At 48.6% G+C, this 21,398-nt stretch overlaps 10 protein-coding genes across 10 annotated transcripts; 6 read left to right on the top strand and 4 right to left on the bottom strand.

Annotated features, from left to right (window-relative positions):
• Positions 1 to 2,016: 2,016 nt before the first annotated feature.
• BDR25DRAFT_274068 (FAD-binding domain-containing protein) lies at positions 2,017 to 3,977 on the bottom strand. The gene is made up of 2 exons (XM_033687387.1): positions 3,670 to 3,977; positions 2,017 to 3,563 (listed from the first exon to the last, which is right to left on the bottom strand). The coding sequence occupies exons 1-2, from the start codon at positions 3,927 to 3,929 to the stop codon at positions 2,087 to 2,089; spliced, it is 1,737 nt and encodes a 578-aa protein (XP_033539594.1). The 5' UTR covers positions 3,930 to 3,977; the 3' UTR covers positions 2,017 to 2,086.
• A 541-nt stretch (positions 3,978 to 4,518) lies between these two features.
• Positions 4,519 to 6,501, bottom strand: BDR25DRAFT_298991 (uncharacterized protein). The gene is made up of 2 exons (XM_033689113.1): positions 6,491 to 6,501; positions 4,519 to 6,431 (listed from the first exon to the last, which is right to left on the bottom strand). The coding sequence occupies exon 2, from the start codon at positions 6,325 to 6,327 to the stop codon at positions 4,753 to 4,755; it is 1,575 nt and encodes a 524-aa protein (XP_033539593.1). The 5' UTR covers positions 6,328 to 6,431; positions 6,491 to 6,501; the 3' UTR covers positions 4,519 to 4,752.
• Positions 6,502 to 7,697: 1,196 nt separating this feature from the next.
• Positions 7,698 to 8,535, top strand: BDR25DRAFT_363586 (uncharacterized protein; the record flags this gene model as incomplete). The annotated part of the gene is made up of 4 exons (XM_033696764.1): positions 7,698 to 8,151; positions 8,180 to 8,320; positions 8,351 to 8,439; positions 8,494 to 8,535. 4 exons carry the CDS (start codon positions 7,698 to 7,700, stop codon positions 8,533 to 8,535), a joined length of 726 nt encoding a protein of 241 aa, XP_033539592.1.
• Positions 8,536 to 8,564: 29 nt separating this feature from the next.
• Positions 8,565 to 9,198, top strand: BDR25DRAFT_363585 (uncharacterized protein; the record flags this gene model as incomplete). Its single annotated transcript, XM_033696763.1, has 5 exons — positions 8,565 to 8,587; positions 8,630 to 8,727; positions 8,762 to 8,827; positions 8,871 to 9,038; positions 9,077 to 9,198. The coding sequence occupies 5 exons, from the start codon at positions 8,565 to 8,567 to the stop codon at positions 9,196 to 9,198; spliced, it is 477 nt and encodes a 158-aa protein (XP_033539591.1).
• A 1,228-nt stretch (positions 9,199 to 10,426) lies between these two features.
• On the bottom strand, positions 10,427 to 12,541 carry BDR25DRAFT_330067 (MFS general substrate transporter; the record flags this gene model as incomplete). The annotated part of the gene is made up of 8 exons (XM_033692499.1): positions 10,427 to 10,519; positions 10,574 to 10,849; positions 10,904 to 11,064; positions 11,116 to 11,709; positions 11,811 to 12,037; positions 12,214 to 12,290; positions 12,351 to 12,371; positions 12,431 to 12,541. The coding sequence occupies 8 exons, from the start codon at positions 12,539 to 12,541 to the stop codon at positions 10,427 to 10,429; spliced, it is 1,560 nt and encodes a 519-aa protein (XP_033539590.1).
• Positions 12,542 to 13,273: 732 nt separating this feature from the next.
• On the top strand, positions 13,274 to 14,307 carry BDR25DRAFT_338146 (NAD(P)-binding protein; the record flags this gene model as incomplete). The annotated part of the gene is made up of 2 exons (XM_033693259.1): positions 13,274 to 13,598; positions 13,658 to 14,307. 2 exons carry the CDS (start codon positions 13,274 to 13,276, stop codon positions 14,305 to 14,307), a joined length of 975 nt encoding a protein of 324 aa, XP_033539589.1.
• A 540-nt stretch (positions 14,308 to 14,847) lies between these two features.
• On the bottom strand, positions 14,848 to 16,316 carry BDR25DRAFT_247850 (FAD/NAD(P)-binding domain-containing protein; the record flags this gene model as incomplete). The annotated part of the gene is made up of 2 exons (XM_033685963.1): positions 14,848 to 14,994; positions 15,198 to 16,316. 2 exons carry the CDS (start codon positions 16,314 to 16,316, stop codon positions 14,848 to 14,850), a joined length of 1,266 nt encoding a protein of 421 aa, XP_033539588.1.
• An 897-nt stretch (positions 16,317 to 17,213) lies between these two features.
• On the top strand, positions 17,214 to 18,190 carry BDR25DRAFT_247826 (terpenoid synthase; the record flags this gene model as incomplete). Its single annotated transcript, XM_033685960.1, has 2 exons — positions 17,214 to 17,562; positions 17,613 to 18,190. 2 exons carry the CDS (start codon positions 17,214 to 17,216, stop codon positions 18,188 to 18,190), a joined length of 927 nt encoding a protein of 308 aa, XP_033539587.1.
• A 329-nt stretch (positions 18,191 to 18,519) lies between these two features.
• BDR25DRAFT_386151 (uncharacterized protein) lies at positions 18,520 to 19,589 on the top strand (the record flags this gene model as incomplete). The annotated part of the gene is made up of 3 exons (XM_033697986.1): positions 18,520 to 18,926; positions 18,984 to 19,337; positions 19,391 to 19,589. Exons 1-3 carry the CDS (start codon positions 18,745 to 18,747, stop codon positions 19,587 to 19,589), a joined length of 735 nt encoding a protein of 244 aa, XP_033539586.1. The 5' UTR covers positions 18,520 to 18,744.
• Positions 19,590 to 20,426: 837 nt separating this feature from the next.
• BDR25DRAFT_161154 (uncharacterized protein) lies at positions 20,427 to 21,185 on the top strand (the record flags this gene model as incomplete). Its single annotated transcript, XM_033684042.1, has 3 exons — positions 20,427 to 20,582; positions 20,628 to 20,997; positions 21,067 to 21,185. Coding segments are annotated over 3 exons (645 nt in total), but the record flags the coding sequence as incomplete, so codon positions are not given.
• Between the last annotated feature and the right edge of the window lie 213 nt (positions 21,186 to 21,398).

Raw genomic sequence — 21,398 nt, 5'->3', positions numbered from 1 at the left:
TTGGCCTCACTGTTGCTGACGTAGTGAGTTTTCACTCCGCGAGGGATTGGAGATATAGCTACTTCTTGTAGTGTAAAAGTTTTGAAGCACAGATGTCAATATCACAATAGTAAATGCTATTATGCTAAACAACGACTAATCCTCGTTACCTATTCAAAAGGTCCCCCCCCCTTCACCCTTTCCCACTCCTGCTGCACATGGTGTTTAATATAACGTAAATGTTACTGTCAGTAGTGTTTTTGAGGCGTTACTATCGGCAATAGAGTTTCGTTCTTACGGAGAGAGTAAATTAAAACGGCCTTACAGGCAGTAATAGTTACTGCCAAGTCAATTGATCGTGAAGCCATTGTTTGGTGCAGTTACTGCAGTAACTAGTGTTTCTAGAGTTTCTAGAGGGTCTCACACTCAGAGTTTGTAGCAGGGATAGATAGGTAGTCATGAGCTATCTTGTACAGCGATGGGTAGTGCTTACGCCTAATTTAATGCCACCAAGTGAGTGGATCTCCATAGACTATATCGTCTTCGGCTGCAACGAAGAGATCAGATTGAGCAGTATCAATTTGCTGCTGCAGCTCATTGCCAGGCGTACCTCCTGTTCCACAGCTGCCCTCGTACTACTATGCGCGAAAACGTCCTCCGCAAACGCGTTACCAAAACACCAAGAAATCAATTAGTATAGGCAGTTACTGCAGTAACTATACCTCATTGACCGTACAGTAACGGAATGCAATTCACTTTCGTTCTAACTGCCAAGAGATTGCTACTATCAGTAACAGTAGGAACAGTACTACGTTCTATTAAACACCATGCTCCTACAGCTCCCACATTCCATGTTGGACGTTCTCCCTCGTCCTCCACAAAACTTAGTTCCGATGGATTGTAATACAGAATGTGAGAGGGGGCAGAATAGTGACGGTGCGAAATAGACACTTGACTATGGATGGCATCATCCGGTATCATAACCTGACATAGTTTTTATGATGGCGCCATTAACCGTGTTTGCTCCGAGGTGCAACCCAAGCTGAGAGAATTCAGGAGTATTGCCAAAAGGAGGATCCTGGGAGACCCAAGACTCCACGAGATAAGAAGTGAGTGGCCTATTGGTTACTGACTACCGGGCAAATGCTTGTACTTGCTAAACTTATGCGGCAGACAAACCAAGGATAGTCGCAGAGCTAGGACATGGCTCAGCTGAACTGGCTGGATCTTGAGGGGTGTGGTCCAGGCTCAAGGCAAGAGTCCGTTACGTCTTTCGAAGCAGCCTGCCACTGATCGAGGGCCATAGTCTGCTGAGATGCCTCTACCATTATTACCGCCACATCAAATCGTTCTATTGCCGGGGTAATCAGCAGGTCCGGAACGGAGACAGTTCCCCACTGGACCGGGACTCGGTACCCAATTTAGTGAAATGCCCGCATTGAGAAGAGATGCAACAACAATCGCCAGCTCGGGTACATGTTGTGAGATGCAGGTAGTGCAAATATAGTGTTCCTAGTTTGTGCGAGGAAGCTATACAGTGCAACGTTGGTGCCATCATTCTGAACGGACGGGGTGCAAGGAAGATGGAGGTATTAGTGACGAGAATTATAAGTTGTCACGACTGCCGGAGATCGGGTTGGTTCATGATCGATACAACTAGTTCAGAGCCCAGATAGGGAACCCAAAGGCTTCAACACATAGTCAAAGCTGCCCGGCATCTCATCAGCCCCGTCAATTTCATCAAACCTATCAATTTCATCAACCTTATCATCGGTTGAATATGAAGCAAGCTCTAGTTCTATAGGAAACTGCTTCAGTTTCGACCACGTGATGAGGTTACGTCACTACATATCGTTTTTCTGGTTCAGTTCACCCTCCTTCCACTCACAGCTCTTCCAACAGTACGTACTACGGACCGTGCAGTACGCTTCGTAGCGGTCAACTGGATCGTACATGTGTACTGTACATCCAAACCGTAGCGATAGACGGGTTGTACCGAGTCCTCTTTAAAAAGCAAGCATACGCATGACTCTAAAACCTGACTCGTAGTGTGATAGGAGCTAGATAATTGAGGCGCCACGTACGGTTGGAAGCGCTGTCCACTCACCTACAACTCACCAAGCCCCCGTCTTCCACGCACCCCAAGTTTCCCTGCCCTACACATCTTCCCATCGCTGCCAACACTCCACTCCTCACTCCCCACCGCAACCTCCGCAAAAAACAACCCCTTCGGATCATACCTCCTCTTAATCCTCAACAATCTCTCATAATTCCTCCCAAAAAACACCTCTTGCCATCCCCTCTGCTGAAAATCTGCTTCATTCATATACGCCCCAGCGCCCGCCGTCGCAGCCTCAATCACTGGCTGCACCTCCTCCGTAATCTTCCTCTGTGTGTCTAACATATCTTCCCACGATGCTGAAAAGTTCCATGGTAGCGTGAGTGATGCCTGGGTGATTGAAGAGCGCCATTGTGGGAGTACCGCATTGGGCGGGGATGTCCCGAAGTGGGAGACGTTGAGGCCGACTCCGATGAATATGACGCCGAGGTTTGCGAGTTTCCGTGCAGTAGGAGAGAACGAGGGGAGGATAGAGCGTGGAATGAGACGCCCACCGAAGAGTTGCGTTCCTACTTGGATGTTGCCAGAGGGGAGCGGTCCCCAGTATTTATTGTAGTGGTCTACATAGGAGGAGAATTGAGTGACGGTTGGGTTGAACGAAATATTCATGGCAATGAGGGAGTTCCGGAATGGTTCAAGAATATGGGGAATGTCGGATGCGGTCTTGTTGTATGCGGTTAGCGCTGGGATCTGGAGGAAGGTGTTAGAGAAGAAGTATATGGCCATAACTCCTGAGTCCACGATTTTGGGGAGAGCAGCATGCCACGCATCGATAACGTCGAAGATCTGCTCTGGATTTTGCTCTGAGCCGCTGATCATGAACGCAGCACCTGCGGTAGTCGCATCAGGATGTGCCCGGACAGTCATGGATACAACAACCCCGTAATTCCCACCACCGCCACCACTCAATGCCCAGTAAAGATCCTGATGTTCAGTCCCTGACGCAGTTACCAGTTCACCCGTGGCAGTCACAACGTCATACGAGAGCGCGTTATCAGCCGCGAGGCCAAACTTTGTGCTAAGTGCGGAATGCCCTCCTCCTTGAATATATCCTCCCGCAAGACCAACAGTCGGACACTCTCCCGTCACAACGACAAGCCCTGCTTCTTTTGCAGCAGCCAGAGCCTCGAAGCCTTGTACTCCTGCACCAACCTTCAAGGCTTTTCCCCGGAAATCGTTATCTCGCCAATCTAAAATTTTAACGTCCTTGAGGTGGTGAGTCCATATGGCTAAGGCACCAGCTCCGGTCGAACGGCCGAGGTAGTCGTGTCCCGTGTTGCGGATAACGAAGCGGATATTTTTCTTATCCGCGAACTTCAATGTTGCAATAATATGGTCCGCATTTGAAGCGTTAACGGAGTAAGCGACGTAATTCCCCAAGGTACACGGTTTCTCCCGGGGCTGGAAAGGATCACAGCTCTGGTTCGCAAAAAGAGGAGCCATGACTGAGGAACTCGATTCCATGCTATATCAATCAATCGCGCATCAGGAATCAACTCAATACTCGGAGGAATGGTCGGAGCATGATCGAGTGATAACATTGTCTAGAGGGTAATTCGAGATCAACATACTGTACACCCGAATACAACCATTGCTCTTTCAGCAAAGCACACTCGTCAGCGTTATATACCGGGTCGTGGCATGGAGAGCCCAACGGGACCGTTTTAATTAGACGTCCACCAACTGTGGTGTTTAGCTGTCTCCATTCCTCCTGTGAAGGCCAGCATGCATCGCTAGGCAAACATTTGCACATTTGAAGTGTAGAGTTCGGATCATGACTGAGAGCGATCCTCCACAAGAGCGAAGAGGACGCAAGAAACCGAATCAACATATTGACGATGAAGAGAAATCCCGAATGTCCTGATTGAGAAGGTAGGAGTATAGAAAGGCAAGATGGTATGTTCAGAAGGAAAACGTAGACTTACCTCTGCAAAACTTTTGCTAGTTATGCACGGCTGTATGCACACTTACACAACCCGGATCTTCAATCCTGGGAAGTCCCCCTCTGGAATCCCCACGTAGCTAAGCCACTCGAACGAGGCCTCACCTCGGAATCTCCCTCCCCACGTGACACTGGCCCGCTCGCTAATACCTTCCAATCATAGCATCCCTGTCTGCCCAGGCGCAGAGAATTTATCAGATCATCAGATAAGGCCGACATCGCAGAATGCGCTCCACCATGGCCTGATGCCCCACATCCCATTTAATCACCGAGTAATCTCCATCCACTTAGAGATCGTCGCCTTTTCGTCACATATCTTTACGGTGCTATTTTCGTGGAAAGATCACGTCGTGATTACGTAGAGGGTTCGGGAGACGGAAGGAGGGGGTGGGAACATGGGCTGAGAGAGGTTGTACGGGGTGGCGTTGTAGTGGCAGGTTTTGGTTTTTTTGGCGAGGGAAGACTTGGCATAGTGTTTGCGAGAGGGATACTGACTACTTGGATGTAATTTACAAACAGTCAAATGCAAGTCGTTGCTCGAAGAGATAATGGGCCTGTCGAAAATTCGACCTGACTAGCTAGTCCGGTGTGTCAAAGCCCGCAAAATCCCACCCCGATAACAATAAAACTCCAGTCGTATGCGTTAAAGATGAAGTAAAATACTTACAAAGAAGAGGTGGAATACGGCTTGATATTAACATGCTAGCGCTGCTTACCGCCACATAGCACTAGAGGTAGCTGCACCATTGACAAGAGTCGAGATGGGGAGGCCAGGCGAGCCAGACATGGTCCTTCTCATCCCAGTCTCATTGGATTGAGAGAGTGGTGTTAAGGGTGAGTCACTGCTTCTCCGGTTTTCCTGGGCAAGCCGGATAAGTTCGACGTTGGGGCCATCCGACTGACGGGGGACTAGCGGCGCCATGCTTTGCTGCAAGGTTGCAATAACACCCGCAGTATCAAGCTCCAAAGCACTATATTTCCTTTGCGGTGGACCTGACAAGGTGTCCTTCCTTGTGGTCGGCGATATAGGTTTGAGGTTGCTCCAATCGATGCTGTCTTGGTCCACAGGGACACGCCCCTCGAACAGCTTGAAAGCTTCGCTGCAGCCGATAGAATATCGATTTGACATGTTCATGTCGGGGACCAGCGCATGGTCATTTCGCGAATCAATAGGATCGAGTGTGGAATTAAGACTTAAGTTGCGGGACGATGACGCAGGAGTAAACACATCAGTGCTAGTGGAGGACTTTGACTGTGCAACTCTCTGGCACCAAGCCCTCTGCTGGGGGTTCTGCATGCAGTCTGGACAGGTTCCAGGGCCGGTCATAGCCAAATCGTTTGAAGCTAGTTTCTTGTCGATTGGCGAGACACCATTACGGGATGGAGGTGGCATTTCGTCGCTTGCTCTGGCCGGTTCCTGAAAGTTTCGTAGCGACTCGTCCCTGCAAAGACAATTCTCATCGTCAGTGCAGAATCCACACTTAGAGTCAGCCTCGCCGGATTGTGTGAGGAAAGTGATTGAAGGCCGATTGTCGAGGCGGGGTCGCTTAAACGAGAACTGGTCGGTGAAATCAATCTCGCGATCAGCGAATATGGAAGCATGGTCACTCGAGGGTTTGGCGTATGCTTGTGTTTGCTTGAAGGGAGATCCACCGGACCGAGGCGTCATGTGCTTGAGCGGAACCGCGGGTATGAAGTGGGTTGGACCTGGTAGCTTCGCGATCTCCTCCATGCATGCGCAGCTGCCGTTGACGTCGCAGTCTCCGCAGCCTCCACTCATGTTCGGTGTACCGTAAGTTTCGGGACTGTTGTCCATAGCCGGTTGGGGACGGCCCAGAGGTGGATAGGTCGTGACTGATGGCTGACTGACTGAGTCCTGGCGGGAACTGTGCGGTGCCCATCCCCTCGCTTCGTCGCGTTCTTTTCTGAGAATTATATTCTGAGCCTCAAGATGAGTAGCTTTCTGTTTCCAGAATTGTGCTTCCCTCGTCGCATTCGTCTCTGTCCTCCTCGAGTCCTCCATTTTCAACTGAAGCTGTGCAATTTGACGGCGCGTCTCGTGCAGTTCGGCTTGGACCAATGTTACTTCTCTCTGGTGTCTTTGCTCGGCAGTCTCTACCTGGGCCTGCATCTCGTGGAGTTTGGCGGCCTTCCGTGCTCTGAAGGCACGCTGCGACTCGCGATTCTGGGCCTTCCGCTTGGAGGCGGGCTCGTCCGTTGCTGGCTTGCGGCCGGGCTTCGGTCGCGGCGGGACCACATAGCTTCCGCTTGTGGGACCACCTCCCATGGGGGAGGGGAGGGCATAGTCTACAGATGGTGCGGAAGCCGTGGGTACGGTAGCGATCCGGGCGGTGAGGGGTGTTGCAGCGGCGGGGGGTGCAGGAGTAATGACTGATGAGTAGGGCGATTAGCCTGAGGAACAAAGCTGTTCAGCTGAAGCCTCGACTCACCTCGCGCCGTGCGACCAAATGCGTGTTGGGACGATGCAGATGTTGCAGATGTTGGTGAAGGGGAGTGTGCAGGGGTAGCATTGCTGTCCCCAGTGGTAGAGGGCGAGGTGGTGTTAAAGATGTTGGTGGTAACATCCTCGGCCATGGTGATGGGTGCTGGGAAAAGCGAATGGGCATGGCGGGTGGTTATCAGATCAAGAGCTGATTATCGGCTGGCCTGCCTCCCCGATCATCGGTCGAGCTGGTCGAGGCCCTTTGGGCAGAGAAAGAACAGGCGAATAGACTTGGCAGGCTTGGAAAGCTTGCCCCAGCGTGCGCACCGACATTTCCAACATCAACTACTGGCCATCCTCTGTCTTAAGTATTGCTTGCTTGCTGTCGACCTCCTAGGCACTAAAGGTTTTGAATCAAGGACAGGACCCATGGCAACCAGCAATCAAGCCAGCGGCAAGAGTTCCACGTCTCAGCTCCGCTCAATGCGTACCGGGTCCCAGTGACCAAAGGTTTCATCATCCTTCCAAAGTCTTCTTCCCCCAATGTTCTTCCTTTCTCTGGCAGTCTTCATCTTCGCAGTACACAGGATTCTTGTCATCTTGGGAAATCTGCCTTGCAAAGCTTGTCATAACACGGGCATTCATTATCAGCCTGGCAAACCCTCGGCTTTCCTACTGAACGCCTCACATGGTTTCTGTTCCAGCTCCCGTGCAATACGTGCAAGATAGATTGTCGTAGTTTCTCGATCAGCCTGGAACCTTGCCCTTGTCTCTTCAACAATATTCTCCACTGGTCCCGTTGCTTACTATAGAATACGGCATTGGGCACCTATAAAGTCGATTTGAACTTGATTGTCGTCATTCCCTCTTCGATCGCGTTATCTGATCCGTTGCTGGTATGATTTGCAGCTATTCGCTCCGTGCTCTCAATAGCCCAACCAAGCTGTCTGCGCCAATTATATATGACGATACGAATGGTCGAGCTCCTTAGCAAGTACCGAACCCCCACAGGTCCAGTTGCGGGGCAAGAGTTGCTGGTGCAGACCGAGGCCTTGTGGCAGTACTGCGTCACAGTTTCGGCCCTAAACCGCGTACCCACTCCGATTTCCTAAAACCGTTAATTCCCAAAGCGAACAATTGTTCAAAATACGCCTCCAGGAAATGACCTGAAAGCAATGTAAATGCCTCAGGAATCAATCGAAGGATGTGGTGCCATGCAATGTGGTTTGACTACTTGTCGCGGATCTGACCTCGTACCTGCTGTGATTGATCGACGGGCCCTACAAGCGCTAATTTCTCCGCGCCGCTTCGGCTTACCTGTTCTTAAGGCGAGGCAGCTTGCTATCACGAGATGGCTTCATTGCTATTCACTTTCACGGGTTTTCCAGAGCTTCTTTAAGGGTTGCTGCCCAAAGACCTACCACGGATTAGGTGAGCGCAATCCTTTGGCATCTGCTGAACTTTTTTCAGCTGCTCGGAGAATTTCCGCCAATCATGTTGCATCATATGCTGTCTGCCCAAGGGAGAAGTGGAGGAGGATGGGCCAGACTCTGCACAATCACTGCGGGGGGGTTATCGATTATCTAGGTACGCAGCTCCATCTCTCAACTCATTTCTACGTCATGACTCATGCAGTCAGCCAGTCAGTCAACCTTGACAGCAGTCCTGGTGATGCGTTCGCATGAAATGGTGAAAGGCTACGGTCTCAGCTATGATCGGCGTCGGCCTCACCAAATATATGTACGCTGGTCGACGGTCTTCTCAAACGGAGTCGATCTCGCCTACAGTTGCTCTGAGCAAGTTTTCGAGCACTGCCTCAATCTTTCCTCTCAGATGTGTGGGGCATATATAAATATGTAGACGTCAGTGACATATCGTTGTTGTGGCATCTGGTTCTTCGATATTGACGGGTTTGGGCTGACAGCATTGCCTACCTACGAAAGCACCCTGGTAGAAGTCGCATTAGAAAAGGCGAGTCAAATCGAACGAAACGCGTCCCTTCCCCAATAGTATGTCGTTTTCAAGGCCTCTAACTCAACATGTGTCCCCTAAATTCTCTCTCATTCCTCCATTTTTCAATCATGCTCCCACTCCGCTTCACTTCGTGGCATCTCTTGTTCATTCTCCTTTGGAAAATTTGATAAAGTGAAAGCTCTTCATTGATCCCTTCTTCATGCGCTTCTCACCTGGCTTACACACAATCCACTCCGTGGAATTTAATGTTGTGCCACAATTGGTATTTGAGTCAGGACGTCCTAGCTAGCACGCAAATCCCAAGGGTTTCACTTCGAAGCTTTCGTCACACTGATCCGCGCTGCGGGATGGGATCATGTTAGTGGAGCATGTCATCTGTACCATAAGATAAATACGTGGCAGATACATCTCAGATAACAAGTATCAGAAATATATTCTATGGCAATTATTCTATTTTTGCATCGGAATTTTCAAGTTTTGTGCGGAAGAGACTTATGGTGCCGTTTCTGCTGGGCAGCAACTCTTCAAGGAGCATGTCGGACGTCAGGGCGTGCATGGAAGATATGCACGCCAGAAAGTTAGTTGAGATAGAATAGAGATGCAATGTGAATATATCAAGAGAGAAGGGCTTGGACAAGCTCGGAAAATCAAGCGCAAAGGAGCTTGAATCATTCTAACCACTTTGTTCTCGAGTTTGGCGATAAGACATTATTTGATCAAACTCGTTATAATTGTGCGTGATTTATGGCGAGCACTAATGCTACCCTAGATTGTTTAAGAAAACGTGCATGAACTGTCGTGCAAGGCATCCTTCCCACCCCGGTGAGCGTTTTTGAAGACGTGGTTACTGCGTGCACAAGTCCTCGTGTCCGGATACAGGAAGATGTTAGATGCCGCATTTAGAATTTCTGCAGATGTCGAGTTCGGCACGAATGCGTGAATCTTGAAATGATACAAGGATGAAAGATATCCCCTATACATATGTGCATGGATCTTGCGACTTGTGTTGTACGTTACCCTTAATAACATTTAACTGAACGAAGAGAAGCTTCGTTTAACTTATCACTTCTTCCAGGCTCGTGGACTGGTCATTATCTTAGAAGTTCCCGTCGCTAGTTTTATGAGGTAGTAGAGGTCGTATTAACCAGCCCTTGGAACTAGGTGAGCACAATATCCACTTGAATGACCTTGATGAGCGATATTGGGCGGCAAACAAGATTGGACAATGACATATCGTTAGAAATTTCGGACTTCGGGAGTTTCCAGCTTGTCGCGTGATTGGGTTTCAGGAGGGGTTGTAAGTCCACCTGTGGATCGTTCCTCTCGCTCACCAGAGCGGACTTCATGTTTCCGGGTTGATCCTCCAATTTTTGCGAGGGAATCCAGTTTGTGGGTCAAAAGAAGGCTGAGGGGATATGGAACTATTGTTGAATGGGTCTAGTGCCTCGGCTTTCAAAGACAGAGCCAACACGTGTTCGTCTTCTCTTCCCTCTTCACGATTGCATTTGCGAATGTCTCCACCTTCTTCGAAATAGATTTCGTGCAGCTCGATGGCGTTTGGAATTTAGAGACACCAAGACTGGAGAAATCGAACATCCGATGCATAGGCCTTTCAACAACATCTAGGTAGCCTTTAGATTGAACTGGAGACTCACTAACTGGGAAAGTCTGGTTTTTTTGTTAAACAAATTTTTTATGCTGACTCTGGCAGTACGGGATACGAAATTTAAAACCATTGACAGTGACTTTCACGGGCGAAGCTCTCATTCGGGGCCGGAGAAGAAGTTTCTTCAAGACGCGATTCGATAGCGGATGAGACCTCAAAACAGAATTCCATGTAGTCAACCAAAAGCTAGGCTCTAGTATCTCCAGTGAAGAGATGCCGGTTATATAGCTGGCGCTTTTGGGTTCGCGTAGCATGAAATTATCGCAGCTAAAGCCGAGGACGGGTTTTATTTTAAGATAATTCTCAGACAGCTACAAGGCTCACACCCCTGACACTCTTCCACTGCATACCAAAACTCGCCACCAAGGCTACAATTCCACTTGCCATCACGATCCACTGTGTAAGAATTAAGACTGATTATCCTTAAATCCATACCAGAGTGTGACTTACAAATGTATTTACAATGGCATCATTATACGACAAAATAACTTCATCGAGCTGATGTGGCGACACTACTTCCCTTATACCAACAGCGCCGATCCTGAGAACTTCTTCGGCAACATCAGGAGGAAGAATACGCGAAAGAGAGCCGATGAGCTTAGATGCAAAAATATTCTGTGCTGCGGAGAGGAAAATAGAGCCGCCTAAGAATTGACAAAGGACAAGGGTGGAAGTTGCAGTGGAGACTTGCTTCAAAGGCAATACAGCTTGTACAGCTATCAGAGGCTTGAAAACGTCAGTGATGTTATCCTGGTTAGAGAGCGGGGATCAAGACTATACGGTTTGAATTATGGCGCCAAATCCCGCACCTGAGAGCAGCTGATTACTTATCCAGTACGGAGCGCCGTAATGCGGTTTCCACGTTGTTAATAGACCACCGCCAACGGCGACGAGACCACTCCCCAAGAATAGGACCGGGTTATAGTATCCTACTTTTGTAACTGTCTTTGAATTAGAACCACTCTGTGCACCCTGGGAGAACTCAAACCCACCGAATATTCCGCCAAAAATCGAGAGTGCCATATTACCGAACACGCTGGGCAAATACATAAGTCCACTCCTAGTTGGACTCACCCCCTTGATTACCTGGAACCAAATTGGTAGATAATAGGTCGTAAGCTGCAGACCTCCCATGGCAAGAAAGGCTACGACCGCACTACTCGCTACGGTCCGTTGCCCGATTACATTAGGAGGAATACTAGCACGGTCGCCCTCACGCCACTGCCATGCCGCAAATATCGTCATCATGACGACCGAACAGCACAACAAGCTAATTATTTTTGCAGAGTACCAATCATATGTTGTACCACCCCACTGGAGAGCGAGCAAAAACATGACTGTTGTGGGAATAAAGAGAAGGAAGCCAGGAAGCTCTAAAGAGAGTAATTTTTGGTGGAGAGAAACATCTGACTCAGGCCGTGAGGGAGAGGTGAACAGGAAGAATAGGAGAGCTGCGGTGACAAGACCGCAGGGGAGGTTGACCCAAAAACACCAACGCCAGGATGCATGCTGAGTAAGAGCACCACCAAGAACTGGCCCTGCGACGTTTGCAACCCCAAACATAGAGGCTATCAAGCCAGTATATACTGAGGTGTTTGGTCAGCATATCATCAACATCGATCCACCAATATCTATGCTCGAGTTTCACCTCATCTCCTTTTTGCAAACATTGGGAATTTAGACTCACCAGGTCTTGTCTTCAAAGGAATGCAATGGGCAATGATGATCAGGGCTCCTGAAAATATCCCCGAGGCTCCGATACCAGCAACAGCTCGCCCAATGATGAGGACAACGGACGATGGAGAGACAGCACATATTAGGGAACCGAGCTCAAAAATAGAGAGAAATGCGAGGAAAGTCCACTTTAGGGAAAATTGCTGGTATATTTTGCCGCCCAATGGTTGGCATGCACAGCTAAGAAGAGGGTCAGTCTTTGAGTACATCAATGAGGCTATGTGGAGGCAAGACGATCGTGGGAGCATATTGATGGATTGAAGCTCCCGCAAAAGACTGTTGGAAGTTGGATCCCGTGATATTTCTTAGGCAAACTATAAATTCACAATGAAGAGACTGAAAGCACCCAGACGTACATGGAGATCAGGAAGGCACTTCCGTACCAACCAACATCCTTCAAGGAGTCGAAAGCGGTCGTGATCGTCGGAATGGCCTATACTAATCAGAAACTGTATTGTTCGCATTGATTTCAACTTGGTGGAGATTTTAATACTGTGGCAAGGATGGCATTGTCCTACGTTCAGTGTAAGTACAAAGTCGTGTGATTAAATCATTCATAGGTGGAGGACTAACCAGCGCAACAAGCATCACAGAAAGACATAGTGCCAGAACAATCAGATACAACTTTGGCCCTAAAAGATGGTACTTTGTCTCATCACCCCCATTCGACCCTTCCCTTGACATTTCTTGCGAAGGACCTTGAGTGGTTACCTTGTCAGGGCGAATTTCAGTCCTGCGTGGCGCGGAAGTGGACTGAATGTAGGAGGAATTGATTGCCTTCTCCATCGTAGGACTTAATGCAAATGTAGCAGGACGAAAGACACTTCTCTTCTGTGCCAGTCTTTTCATGGAGAATGCAGAACCCTAATTTCGACACGGCGTTGAAGTAGCAGAGTTCTAGTTACACTATCTAATTAACGGAAGAGTAGCCTGCCAAGGGGATCTATCACTTCAGCCATTTAGCTCGCTGATGCGTTGATCTAACTTATTTTCTGTCGAATTCCATCTAACACGCATGTCTCACATCTATGTCACAAGCATTATCGCCTTAACCAATTCTAGAGGGCGAAACATGAACGCATGTGGTATGCAATATCACAACACGTTGGTGTTCAGCCATTGCAGGGGTTTGATGCCCGATGAATACGACAGAATCCGGCGCTCGTATTCACCCGACGGAAAGTACGCAACCAGACGCATAAGTGGAATCAGCCCTGATTCTGTGTGTTCTGCCGCATTTACATGCAGCTAACAATATCGATTCACAGACGCGCTTCGGCGTGGAACTTTTCGCGTTTGTTCTGCGCCATTCTCCTTCACTAATTTACCTTTGAGCTATTGATACCTAGGTAGGCTCTACTTTGCCCCACTGAGTTTCCTCAACATCTCCCCAGTTCTTCATTTGCCACAATAGCCATGGATTTCCTCAAAGCACAGTTCACTAAGATACTGCCCGTAACGCCCGCCAACCTCTCCGAAAGCACTGTTCTGATCACAGGAGCTAATGCAGGTATTGGCTTTGAGGCGGCCCGAGAGATCTTAAAATCCAAGCCAAAACGCCTCATTCTTGCTGTTCGGAATCTGGACCGCGGAAATGCCGCTGCTTCCGATCTCTCGAAAATCAAGGACGCATCGACAGAGATCGATGTACGGCAGCTTGACCAGTCCAGCTTCGCATCAGTGAAGGCGTTCGCCGACGGTTTGAGTGGACAGAAGGTGGACGTCGCTATTCTAAATGCAGGTGAGTAAACAATAAACTTAACTGCAGCAGATCATATTTCGCTAATGCATCGTAATTAGGCGTATGGAATTTCAAATGGACACCAACCACCAATGGCTATGAGTCGGATCTCCAAGTCAACGTACTCAGCCCAGCCCTACTATCCCTTCTCCTTCTTCCGAACCTCCGCCAAGCAACCTCACCGAGCGCTCCCGATGCCTCAAAGCCACACCTGAGCTTCGTATCGAGCGGTTTGCATGCGATGGCACAATTCCCCGAACATAAGCTTCCTGCGGGCCAAGTACTGGAGGCACTGAATGACCAGAGCAAGTACAATGGTCAGGATCGCTATGCTGCGACCAAGTTGATTGGGCTAGTTTGGGCCAAAGAGCTTGCGAAGCGAATATCCAGTGATCAAGTCATCGTTAACGCGGTGAATCCTGGATTCTGCAAGACGAATCTGATGGGTGATGCATCGGGTATGATGAAGTATATGACGAAGTGCTTCTCTATTTGTCTTGGCCGGTCCGCACAGGATGGTGCAAGATGTGTTGTGGATGCTGCCATTGCGAAGGGACCAGAGAGCCATGGACGGTATCTCAGTGAGAAGATGATCAAAGATGAAGCGCCGATTGCTAATGATGCCGAAATTCAAACTAAAATTTGGGATGAGATTACTGCTATCCTTAAGAAAGAGAAGGTCTTTCCGGGTAGTGCGGAGTCACTCTAGGTAGAATCATGGGAAGAGAGAACATTCAAATTCAAATGCGTTATCTGATAGGCTACACAAAGTATACATAGTTCTACATGGATCTGATCGTCTGCAGGATTATTCTTAAGAATCCCACGAACCAAAGACTCAGTACGAAACCAAACCCTGCAATCGACAAAATACTCGAATAGGCAATCTTCCACTTCTTCATTTCAAACCCAGGACTCTGACATTTTATATCTCTCGCCTTCCTCTCCTCCGCCAGACCTGCATATATCTGCGGATACATTGGCCGGAACCATTCCCGGAGGAATCGGGAAGGATTCAAAGACCAGCCAGCAACGTGGCCGGTCTGCAATCTCATGTCGGCGAGTAACAAGTCAGCAAATAATGTCGCATGGGGCCCAATATGTACCCCTTTTTCTCCGTACTTAGCAAACGTCTTTGACTGCCAATTATAGAAATGATCAACGTCTATTTTATATGGTTAGCCTTACGTCACCGACCATCTCCCCAGACCTGCAATATGAATTTCAACTGGAGTAGTGAGATTATAACTTAAATCTTACCTCGTTCAATACTCTCTGCATCAGGCAGAATAATGAGGCCTTGAAAGTACTCCGCAATCCAGTGCGCACATACAAAGCTGACTGTCGGATTCAACAGGCTGTATGCGAAACCATTGAATGCAATATTGCGATAAGGCTGCGATTTATTTTGTCGATGACAGGTTTTGGGCGGGACCAGGAGGCGGTGTAATTTTAGGAAAGGGATATTTTTCGGATCCTGGGGTTCGTAGCCATTGTCTGGGAGGATACCGAGATGGGAGAGAGTTTGCAGAGTGAAGAAAGGGAAGGCCTATGGATGTTATGCTTCACGGATAATAAAGAGGGAGTTGGAAGGCTTACAATCTTGTAACCGGTCGCGAAGAGTATGCTATCGACTTTGAGAGACTCTACTTCACCCTTGAGGGTGCAGATTTGAACGCCTGCATCAGAGATTGATTGTACGCTGCCTAGAACTACGCGGATTTTGTTGTCCCGGATGCTTTCGATGTAGCCGTCTGGTACCACATGCAAGGCTCCAGAAAGCGATTCTCTCATCGGGTGATCTGGGATAGTCTCAAGGAGATCTTGTTGGTGACAACACTTCGGAAAGTCATCGGAGAGGAATCTGAATATCATATCCGTCATCCATTTCCCTAGAACACTCTCCGCAATCCATTTGTGCACGGCATCGGGATGAGGCGCAAAAGGCAGCCAGGCGTTGACAAATCGGCTGAAAAGGAGCTGTTCGAAACATATCGTTCCTCTCAGCATACGTCGCGGTGATAGCCAATGAGGCCTTTTGTATATGAGAGTGACTTGCGGGCTAACAGTGTTTGGAGACCACGCTCCGCTGGCAATCATGGTTGCGAGGTCGATTGCGGATTTCCCTGCTCCTACCACTAACGTGTGACTCGAGTCTGAGAGGATTTTCTGTATTTTTGGATCTCCGACATCTGCGGAATGGAACACCTTTGGGAGGGATTCGCCTCGGGCTTGACGGGCGATGGCGGGAATGTTCTTCTCGTGGTACATCCCATTACACACCACCAAAAACCTAAAGGCTCTTTCAAACTCCCCATTGAAGTTCTTTCCTTTTACCCTCCATTTTTGATCAGTTTCGATCCAGGTTATGTCTGTAACATGAGAGTTGAATGAGATATGCCGAGTTAAATCGTAACTCTTCGCAAAGGCGCGAAGATAGGCGTTAATGTCTGCTGCCTTTACATGCCCACCGATCTTGCGGAGGTGTTCAGGGTACGGAAATCCAGGAATTTCGTAGGTGAGGGCGGGGGAATTGCTTGCTAGGCCTGGATAGATCCGGTTTTCTGACCATACTCCTCCAATGCCGGAGTCCTTTTCAAAGACCGTGATGGATGAGAAGAAGTTAGACGAGTCGCAGAGGAAGGTTTTTGCAGTTACTAGGCCATAAAGACCAGCACCTATGATAGCGACGCTGTTGTCTTTATTTTTTGAAGCCATAGATTTGTGGAGCAGATGGATTGGTGTCGGAGCCCGAGATGACGCAACGAGGGGAATTTTCAGAGTCGAAGGAATGCACGGCGGGCTCAACAGTGACGCAAATTATTGTGCAATTTCACGACCTGAGAATACCAAGTCGGCGAGCGGCCGAAAAATGGTTGGGACCGCATGGCTTGGACTAAGCAAGATACGAATGCATGGGGCTCGGGTAAACTTTTGATAGCTTAGCACGTACCGCAGCCTCTTATCAGGGCCATAAACAGGTCACTTGCAGCGCGCAGACAGGGGTCTTCAGGTTTCAGTCTGGGACTTGGGCCTGATGTCTTCTGCTGACTGGTGCACAGTTGCAGGTATGTAGGTACCAATCTCGCCCACAAACTCGGTGACCGTAAGTATTCTCAACCATTACTCACTGCGGCAATATCACCGCCCTGACCTGACGCGTCCCAGTCTAAACACGGAGATCAAGTCCAACTCTCACCTGCAACATCACCACAACTGCCATCATCCTGTGCCGTCAATAGATGGAAATTGAGCCGGTGCCAACATAATCCGCCAGTTTAATCTTCCCTTGCTCCATGGGGCGCAGTCCCAGCAACCAGGCCAAACATATCCCGTGCATGTGCCATTTCGCGAAAGCTGATATATTTACTCCGCAGACATATCTGATATGAGAACTCTTCATATATGTCTTATTGAAGTGAACAGACCTTTCCATTAGAACGACTAGATGCAAAACAGTCTTCAATTCCTCCCAAAACAACCACAATGAGTTCACCAATATCTACATGTATCTTGTTTGTGCTGGGACTAGTTCTTCAGTATTTTTATTCAGTCCTCTCCTTATTGCGCAGGAACCACCCACGAACTGCCGGAAAGACGGTACCAGAAACATCGATGCGAAGTTTTGACTGCCCTTACGACTACCTGTTGTCCATATACGGTCCCCACCATTTTAAGAAAATCATCGCCAATCTCAGCCCAAACTTGGAGCATGACGACCCTCATCTGTACTTGCTCGTTCTCGAGGTTATGGACGCCATACATTTTGGGGCTATCTTAGTTGACGATGTTGCGGATGATAGCATGTTGCGTAAAGGCCATAAATCTGCGCATCGAATATATGGAGCGTCTGAGACCATCAACCGCGCATACTTGATAATTCTCAATGTGGTCATGAAATGCCAGAGGGAAAGACCAGAGCTTGTTCCGTTCATTCTCGACTGTGTGACCGGGATTCACCAAGGTACAATCTATGTCCTAAATTTCTCAGATAGTTCTGACCAAATATCTTAGGCCAAGACGATTCCCTTGTTTGGCGCCGCGATGGCTTTCCTTTCCCTGCCGAAGCCGAAACTGCGCTTCAAATGTATCGCCGATGTGCTTCGATGAAGACCGGGGCGCTCTTCAAGCTCGTGGGCCAGTTGATTACCGGCAGCCACGATCAAGATGATCTAATGAACGAATATGGGCATGTTGCACCAGCTATATTTGGTGACCAAGAATCTAACGGCTTTCATAGGTGGTATTGTCAGCTGCAAAACGATTGTAAGAACGTTTTCTCATCTGACGTTGTAACCGCCAAGGGTGCCCTCGCCGAAGATCTAATTAATGGAGAATACTCGTATCCTATTATTTTGGGGCTGTACTCATCGCAGCCTATCAAATCAGCTCTTGAGAATGCATTCAATCGGAAGCGGGGAAACCAGGCTGAATACAAGGCTGCAGTGAATAGGGCCGTTTGCGCACTTCAGGGCGAGGAAGTGCGCAGTCTGTGTCTTGAAGAACTACGGCTTGTACGGCAGCGAAATCTGCAATTCGCGACGTTATGGGGCAGAGAAGAAAAGATGGAGATTTCATCACTTTCGACGTAGATTGTATACCGAACGATTCATTTGGGACCGGCGTTGGTGGCTTTCTGCGGGATCAGGAAATTCCCAGGTTTAGAATTTTGAGATAAACAAAGGTGTTCTGTGACATTCAAAAGCCAAGGCAAGTGTTTCGGTCTCCGAAAAACTATACGATATGAAAGCACACCGTACTCGTATTGAAGGCAGCACTTCATATGGAATTGGTTGTTCGTTCGAACACGGAAGCCACCCCGCACGGAGATGTGGCTAGCGCTCGGCAACCACTTGCAGCAACTAAATTCATCCTTGTCAGCTCAACACTTTGGGTACTTCCCAGGTCTGGGTTCCTTGCTCCCACGTTGAGACTATGCCCTTGCCCCCGACTGTCATCGCCCGCTGCGTCTGTCTTCGGATTATCCTTGGACCCCCTCTTGCGCAGAAGTGTTCTTGCGGCTAAGGGCGGAGCTCGACTTGATTGCAAAATGGGATTTGCTTAAAAGATATGACGCCACCACGGTTGGCTTGGAATCATTGTCTTCAGCATTTGCAGAAGTTCACTCTTGCGATATTTGTCTTTCATGATGCAGATCCCAACTCTCCCTTTGAGTCCGATTGATGCCACAAACAACCCTCCGGCATGGTATCTTTGGGTTCAAGATGGACTCACAATCGTGATGGGCGTGCTTTGGATCGTTGCGTATATACTTTATATGCGGCAATCATACCGGGATCATTCCTATGGCATGCCACTCTTATCACTGTCAGTACTTACTCCAGAACTATTACCGTTTCATTACTAACGGCTTCTGGTGTGCAGTTGCGCCAACATATCTTGGGAGCTTGTGTACGGATTCTTCTACCCTCCAGGAGTGGCAGAATTCGTCACTTTTGCGCCGTACTTCCTCGTTGATCTAGGCCTAGTCTACACAACCCTTAAATTTGGTGCCAACGAATGGAAGCAATCCGCAATTGTCCAGAAGAATCTGCCGTTGATTGTCTTCATTGGAAGCGCGGCACTGACAGCTGCGCATTGGTGCTTCGCTGTCTTGTTCACGGATATCCACCAAGCCAGTTTCTGGAGTGGTTATGCGTGTCAGATCATCGTCTCTTGGGCCGCAATTGCACAGATTGTTTCGCGGGCTAGCACGCGTGGTCATACCCTAGCAATTTGGTATGTCGCCTGTAGTCCCACCTCCCTGAGCTGGACTGGATTGACGTTTGCAGGTGGTTCCGATTCACAGGCACTTTGTGCGCGACTACGGTCTTCCAATGGCGGGCTTACTGGTATCCTGGGGACTACGCATATATTTACACGCCTGCAGCGACATTTCTCTTCGTGGCTGCGGAGCTAGCCGAGGTGGTTTACCCGTTCGTGTTCATGTATGTCCGGAAACATGAAGGTAACAAGACGAAACGAAGTTGAGAGAAAGAAAACCACGGGTCAATGGAGGCTGGCAGAGGCAGGCAACTGAGGCTGCATGTTGGTTGAGTTGGGAGAGTGGCCACAGAAACCTGGGAGGCTACACGTGGATGTAAGGATGTTTTCTGGTAGCGTAAATTAATCTATCCTCGGGCTCCGATCCTTCTCATATATGATGCTGAGTAAGAGTGAAGGTGATGAGGTACGTGGCATACGCGAAGCTATTTGGAGATACTATTGGACTAGAGTTCGTACTTCATGTGTCGCGGGGTACTATCTTAATCAATTCATTCAAGTGACTTGCGTCTTAACGACGGTCAAAAGATTTAGCCGGCTGGTGGGACGGGAGAACGTGCGTTTGGAGCGGGCGCTTGACTATCCAAGCGTTTTCCCCTGCATTGGAGATTCCGACAAGCTGTATGACAACATTTCGGCATCTTAGTGGCGAGTTAGACCCCAGTGATGTGTATATTTTATGGTGAAACACACAGTGACATCCCTCAAAGAACTGCTTGGGAGTCCGTTCGTTCGTACTCTGCTTCATTTCCCTCAGCCATCCACAAAGCCCTCCCTTGCTAATTGCGTCTTACCGCTGCTACAGTTAGCTTCTAATTTAGCATGCATATTAATAAGTCTTTTTGATAACGGAATCCTAATTCCTTCTCCGGGAAATGTGAAGACTGGTACGATCATGCAAAAGCTATATCTCCTCGTGGCTGCACGCACCAGTCTGGCCTAGTTGTCAGGGTCTGATCAGCTCTCCGTTGCCGTGCTCGTGGATGCATCGTATTCTTTCAGCATCATTCACTCACAATGTCTCAATTCGGAAGTTTCAAGATTCCAGCTGGGGGCGATGTTAACAGAGGTCCTGGACTCGAAGCTGCCAACCTCGTCACCTTCATCCTGGCCACCATTGTTGTCACTGCGCGTGTTCTCTATCGGCGTCTCAAGATCAAGTCTACCTCATGGGATGACTACACGATAGTCCTGGCTCTTGTAGGTCCTTCATCTAAGTCTTGCTACCCTACTCACACGACACAGCTTGCAGCCGCGGTCAACACCGCTTTCATCGTCAAATATGTCGAATCTGGAGGGGGTAGACATACTATCTATCTTCGATTGAAAGCGGTTGATGTCGCAAAATGGAGTACTATCGCTCAGCTGCCGTTCATCGTCTCCACCACACTTACGAAGATCTCCATCGCTTTGACGATCGTGAGAATTTCGAATAGTCGAAGACTAAAATGGGGGATGGTTCCGCTGGTTACGGTTGTCGTTTGTGCTGGTATTTCCGGTATTGTGATTCTCGCTGCGGGATGTCGTCCTTTCGAGGCGAATTGGAATTACGCTGCTCCACGACTGAATTGTTGGCCAAGACAAGTGCTGAAGAACCAAAATTATACACAGGGTGGTGAGCACCTACCAGTGATAAAAAAAAAAAAAAAAAAAATCTAGTCTCATTCTTACTGACATTTCTCAGTCATTGCTATCGTCACTGACTTCATATTCACCTTGCTTCCTGTGTTCGTCATTTGGAACCTCCAGATCACCATGCGACAAAAGATTGCTATTTGTGGATTGATTATTATCGGATTAGTGTACGTGAATTCTCATATTGTCATTTACTGTACTAACTAATATAGGGCGACTGGATGTTCTGTTGCCCGTCTAGCACTTTATGCGACATATACCGACTGGAAGGACTCAACGTTTGGTTTAGCTAATCTTCAAATCTGGACAGCGTGAGTAGCAATTCCTAAGGGGCCCCTTTTTTCTAGAATGTTCACAAGCTCTAATTCTCGCTAGACTTGA

The sequence above is a fragment of the Lindgomyces ingoldianus genome (genome assembly GCF_010093535.1).
Source record: "Lindgomyces ingoldianus strain ATCC 200398 unplaced genomic scaffold BDR25scaffold_72, whole genome shotgun sequence".
Lineage (NCBI taxonomy): Eukaryota > Fungi > Ascomycota > Dothideomycetes > Pleosporales > Lindgomycetaceae > Lindgomyces > Lindgomyces ingoldianus.
This window is presented reverse-complemented; position numbering and strand designations above follow the sequence as displayed.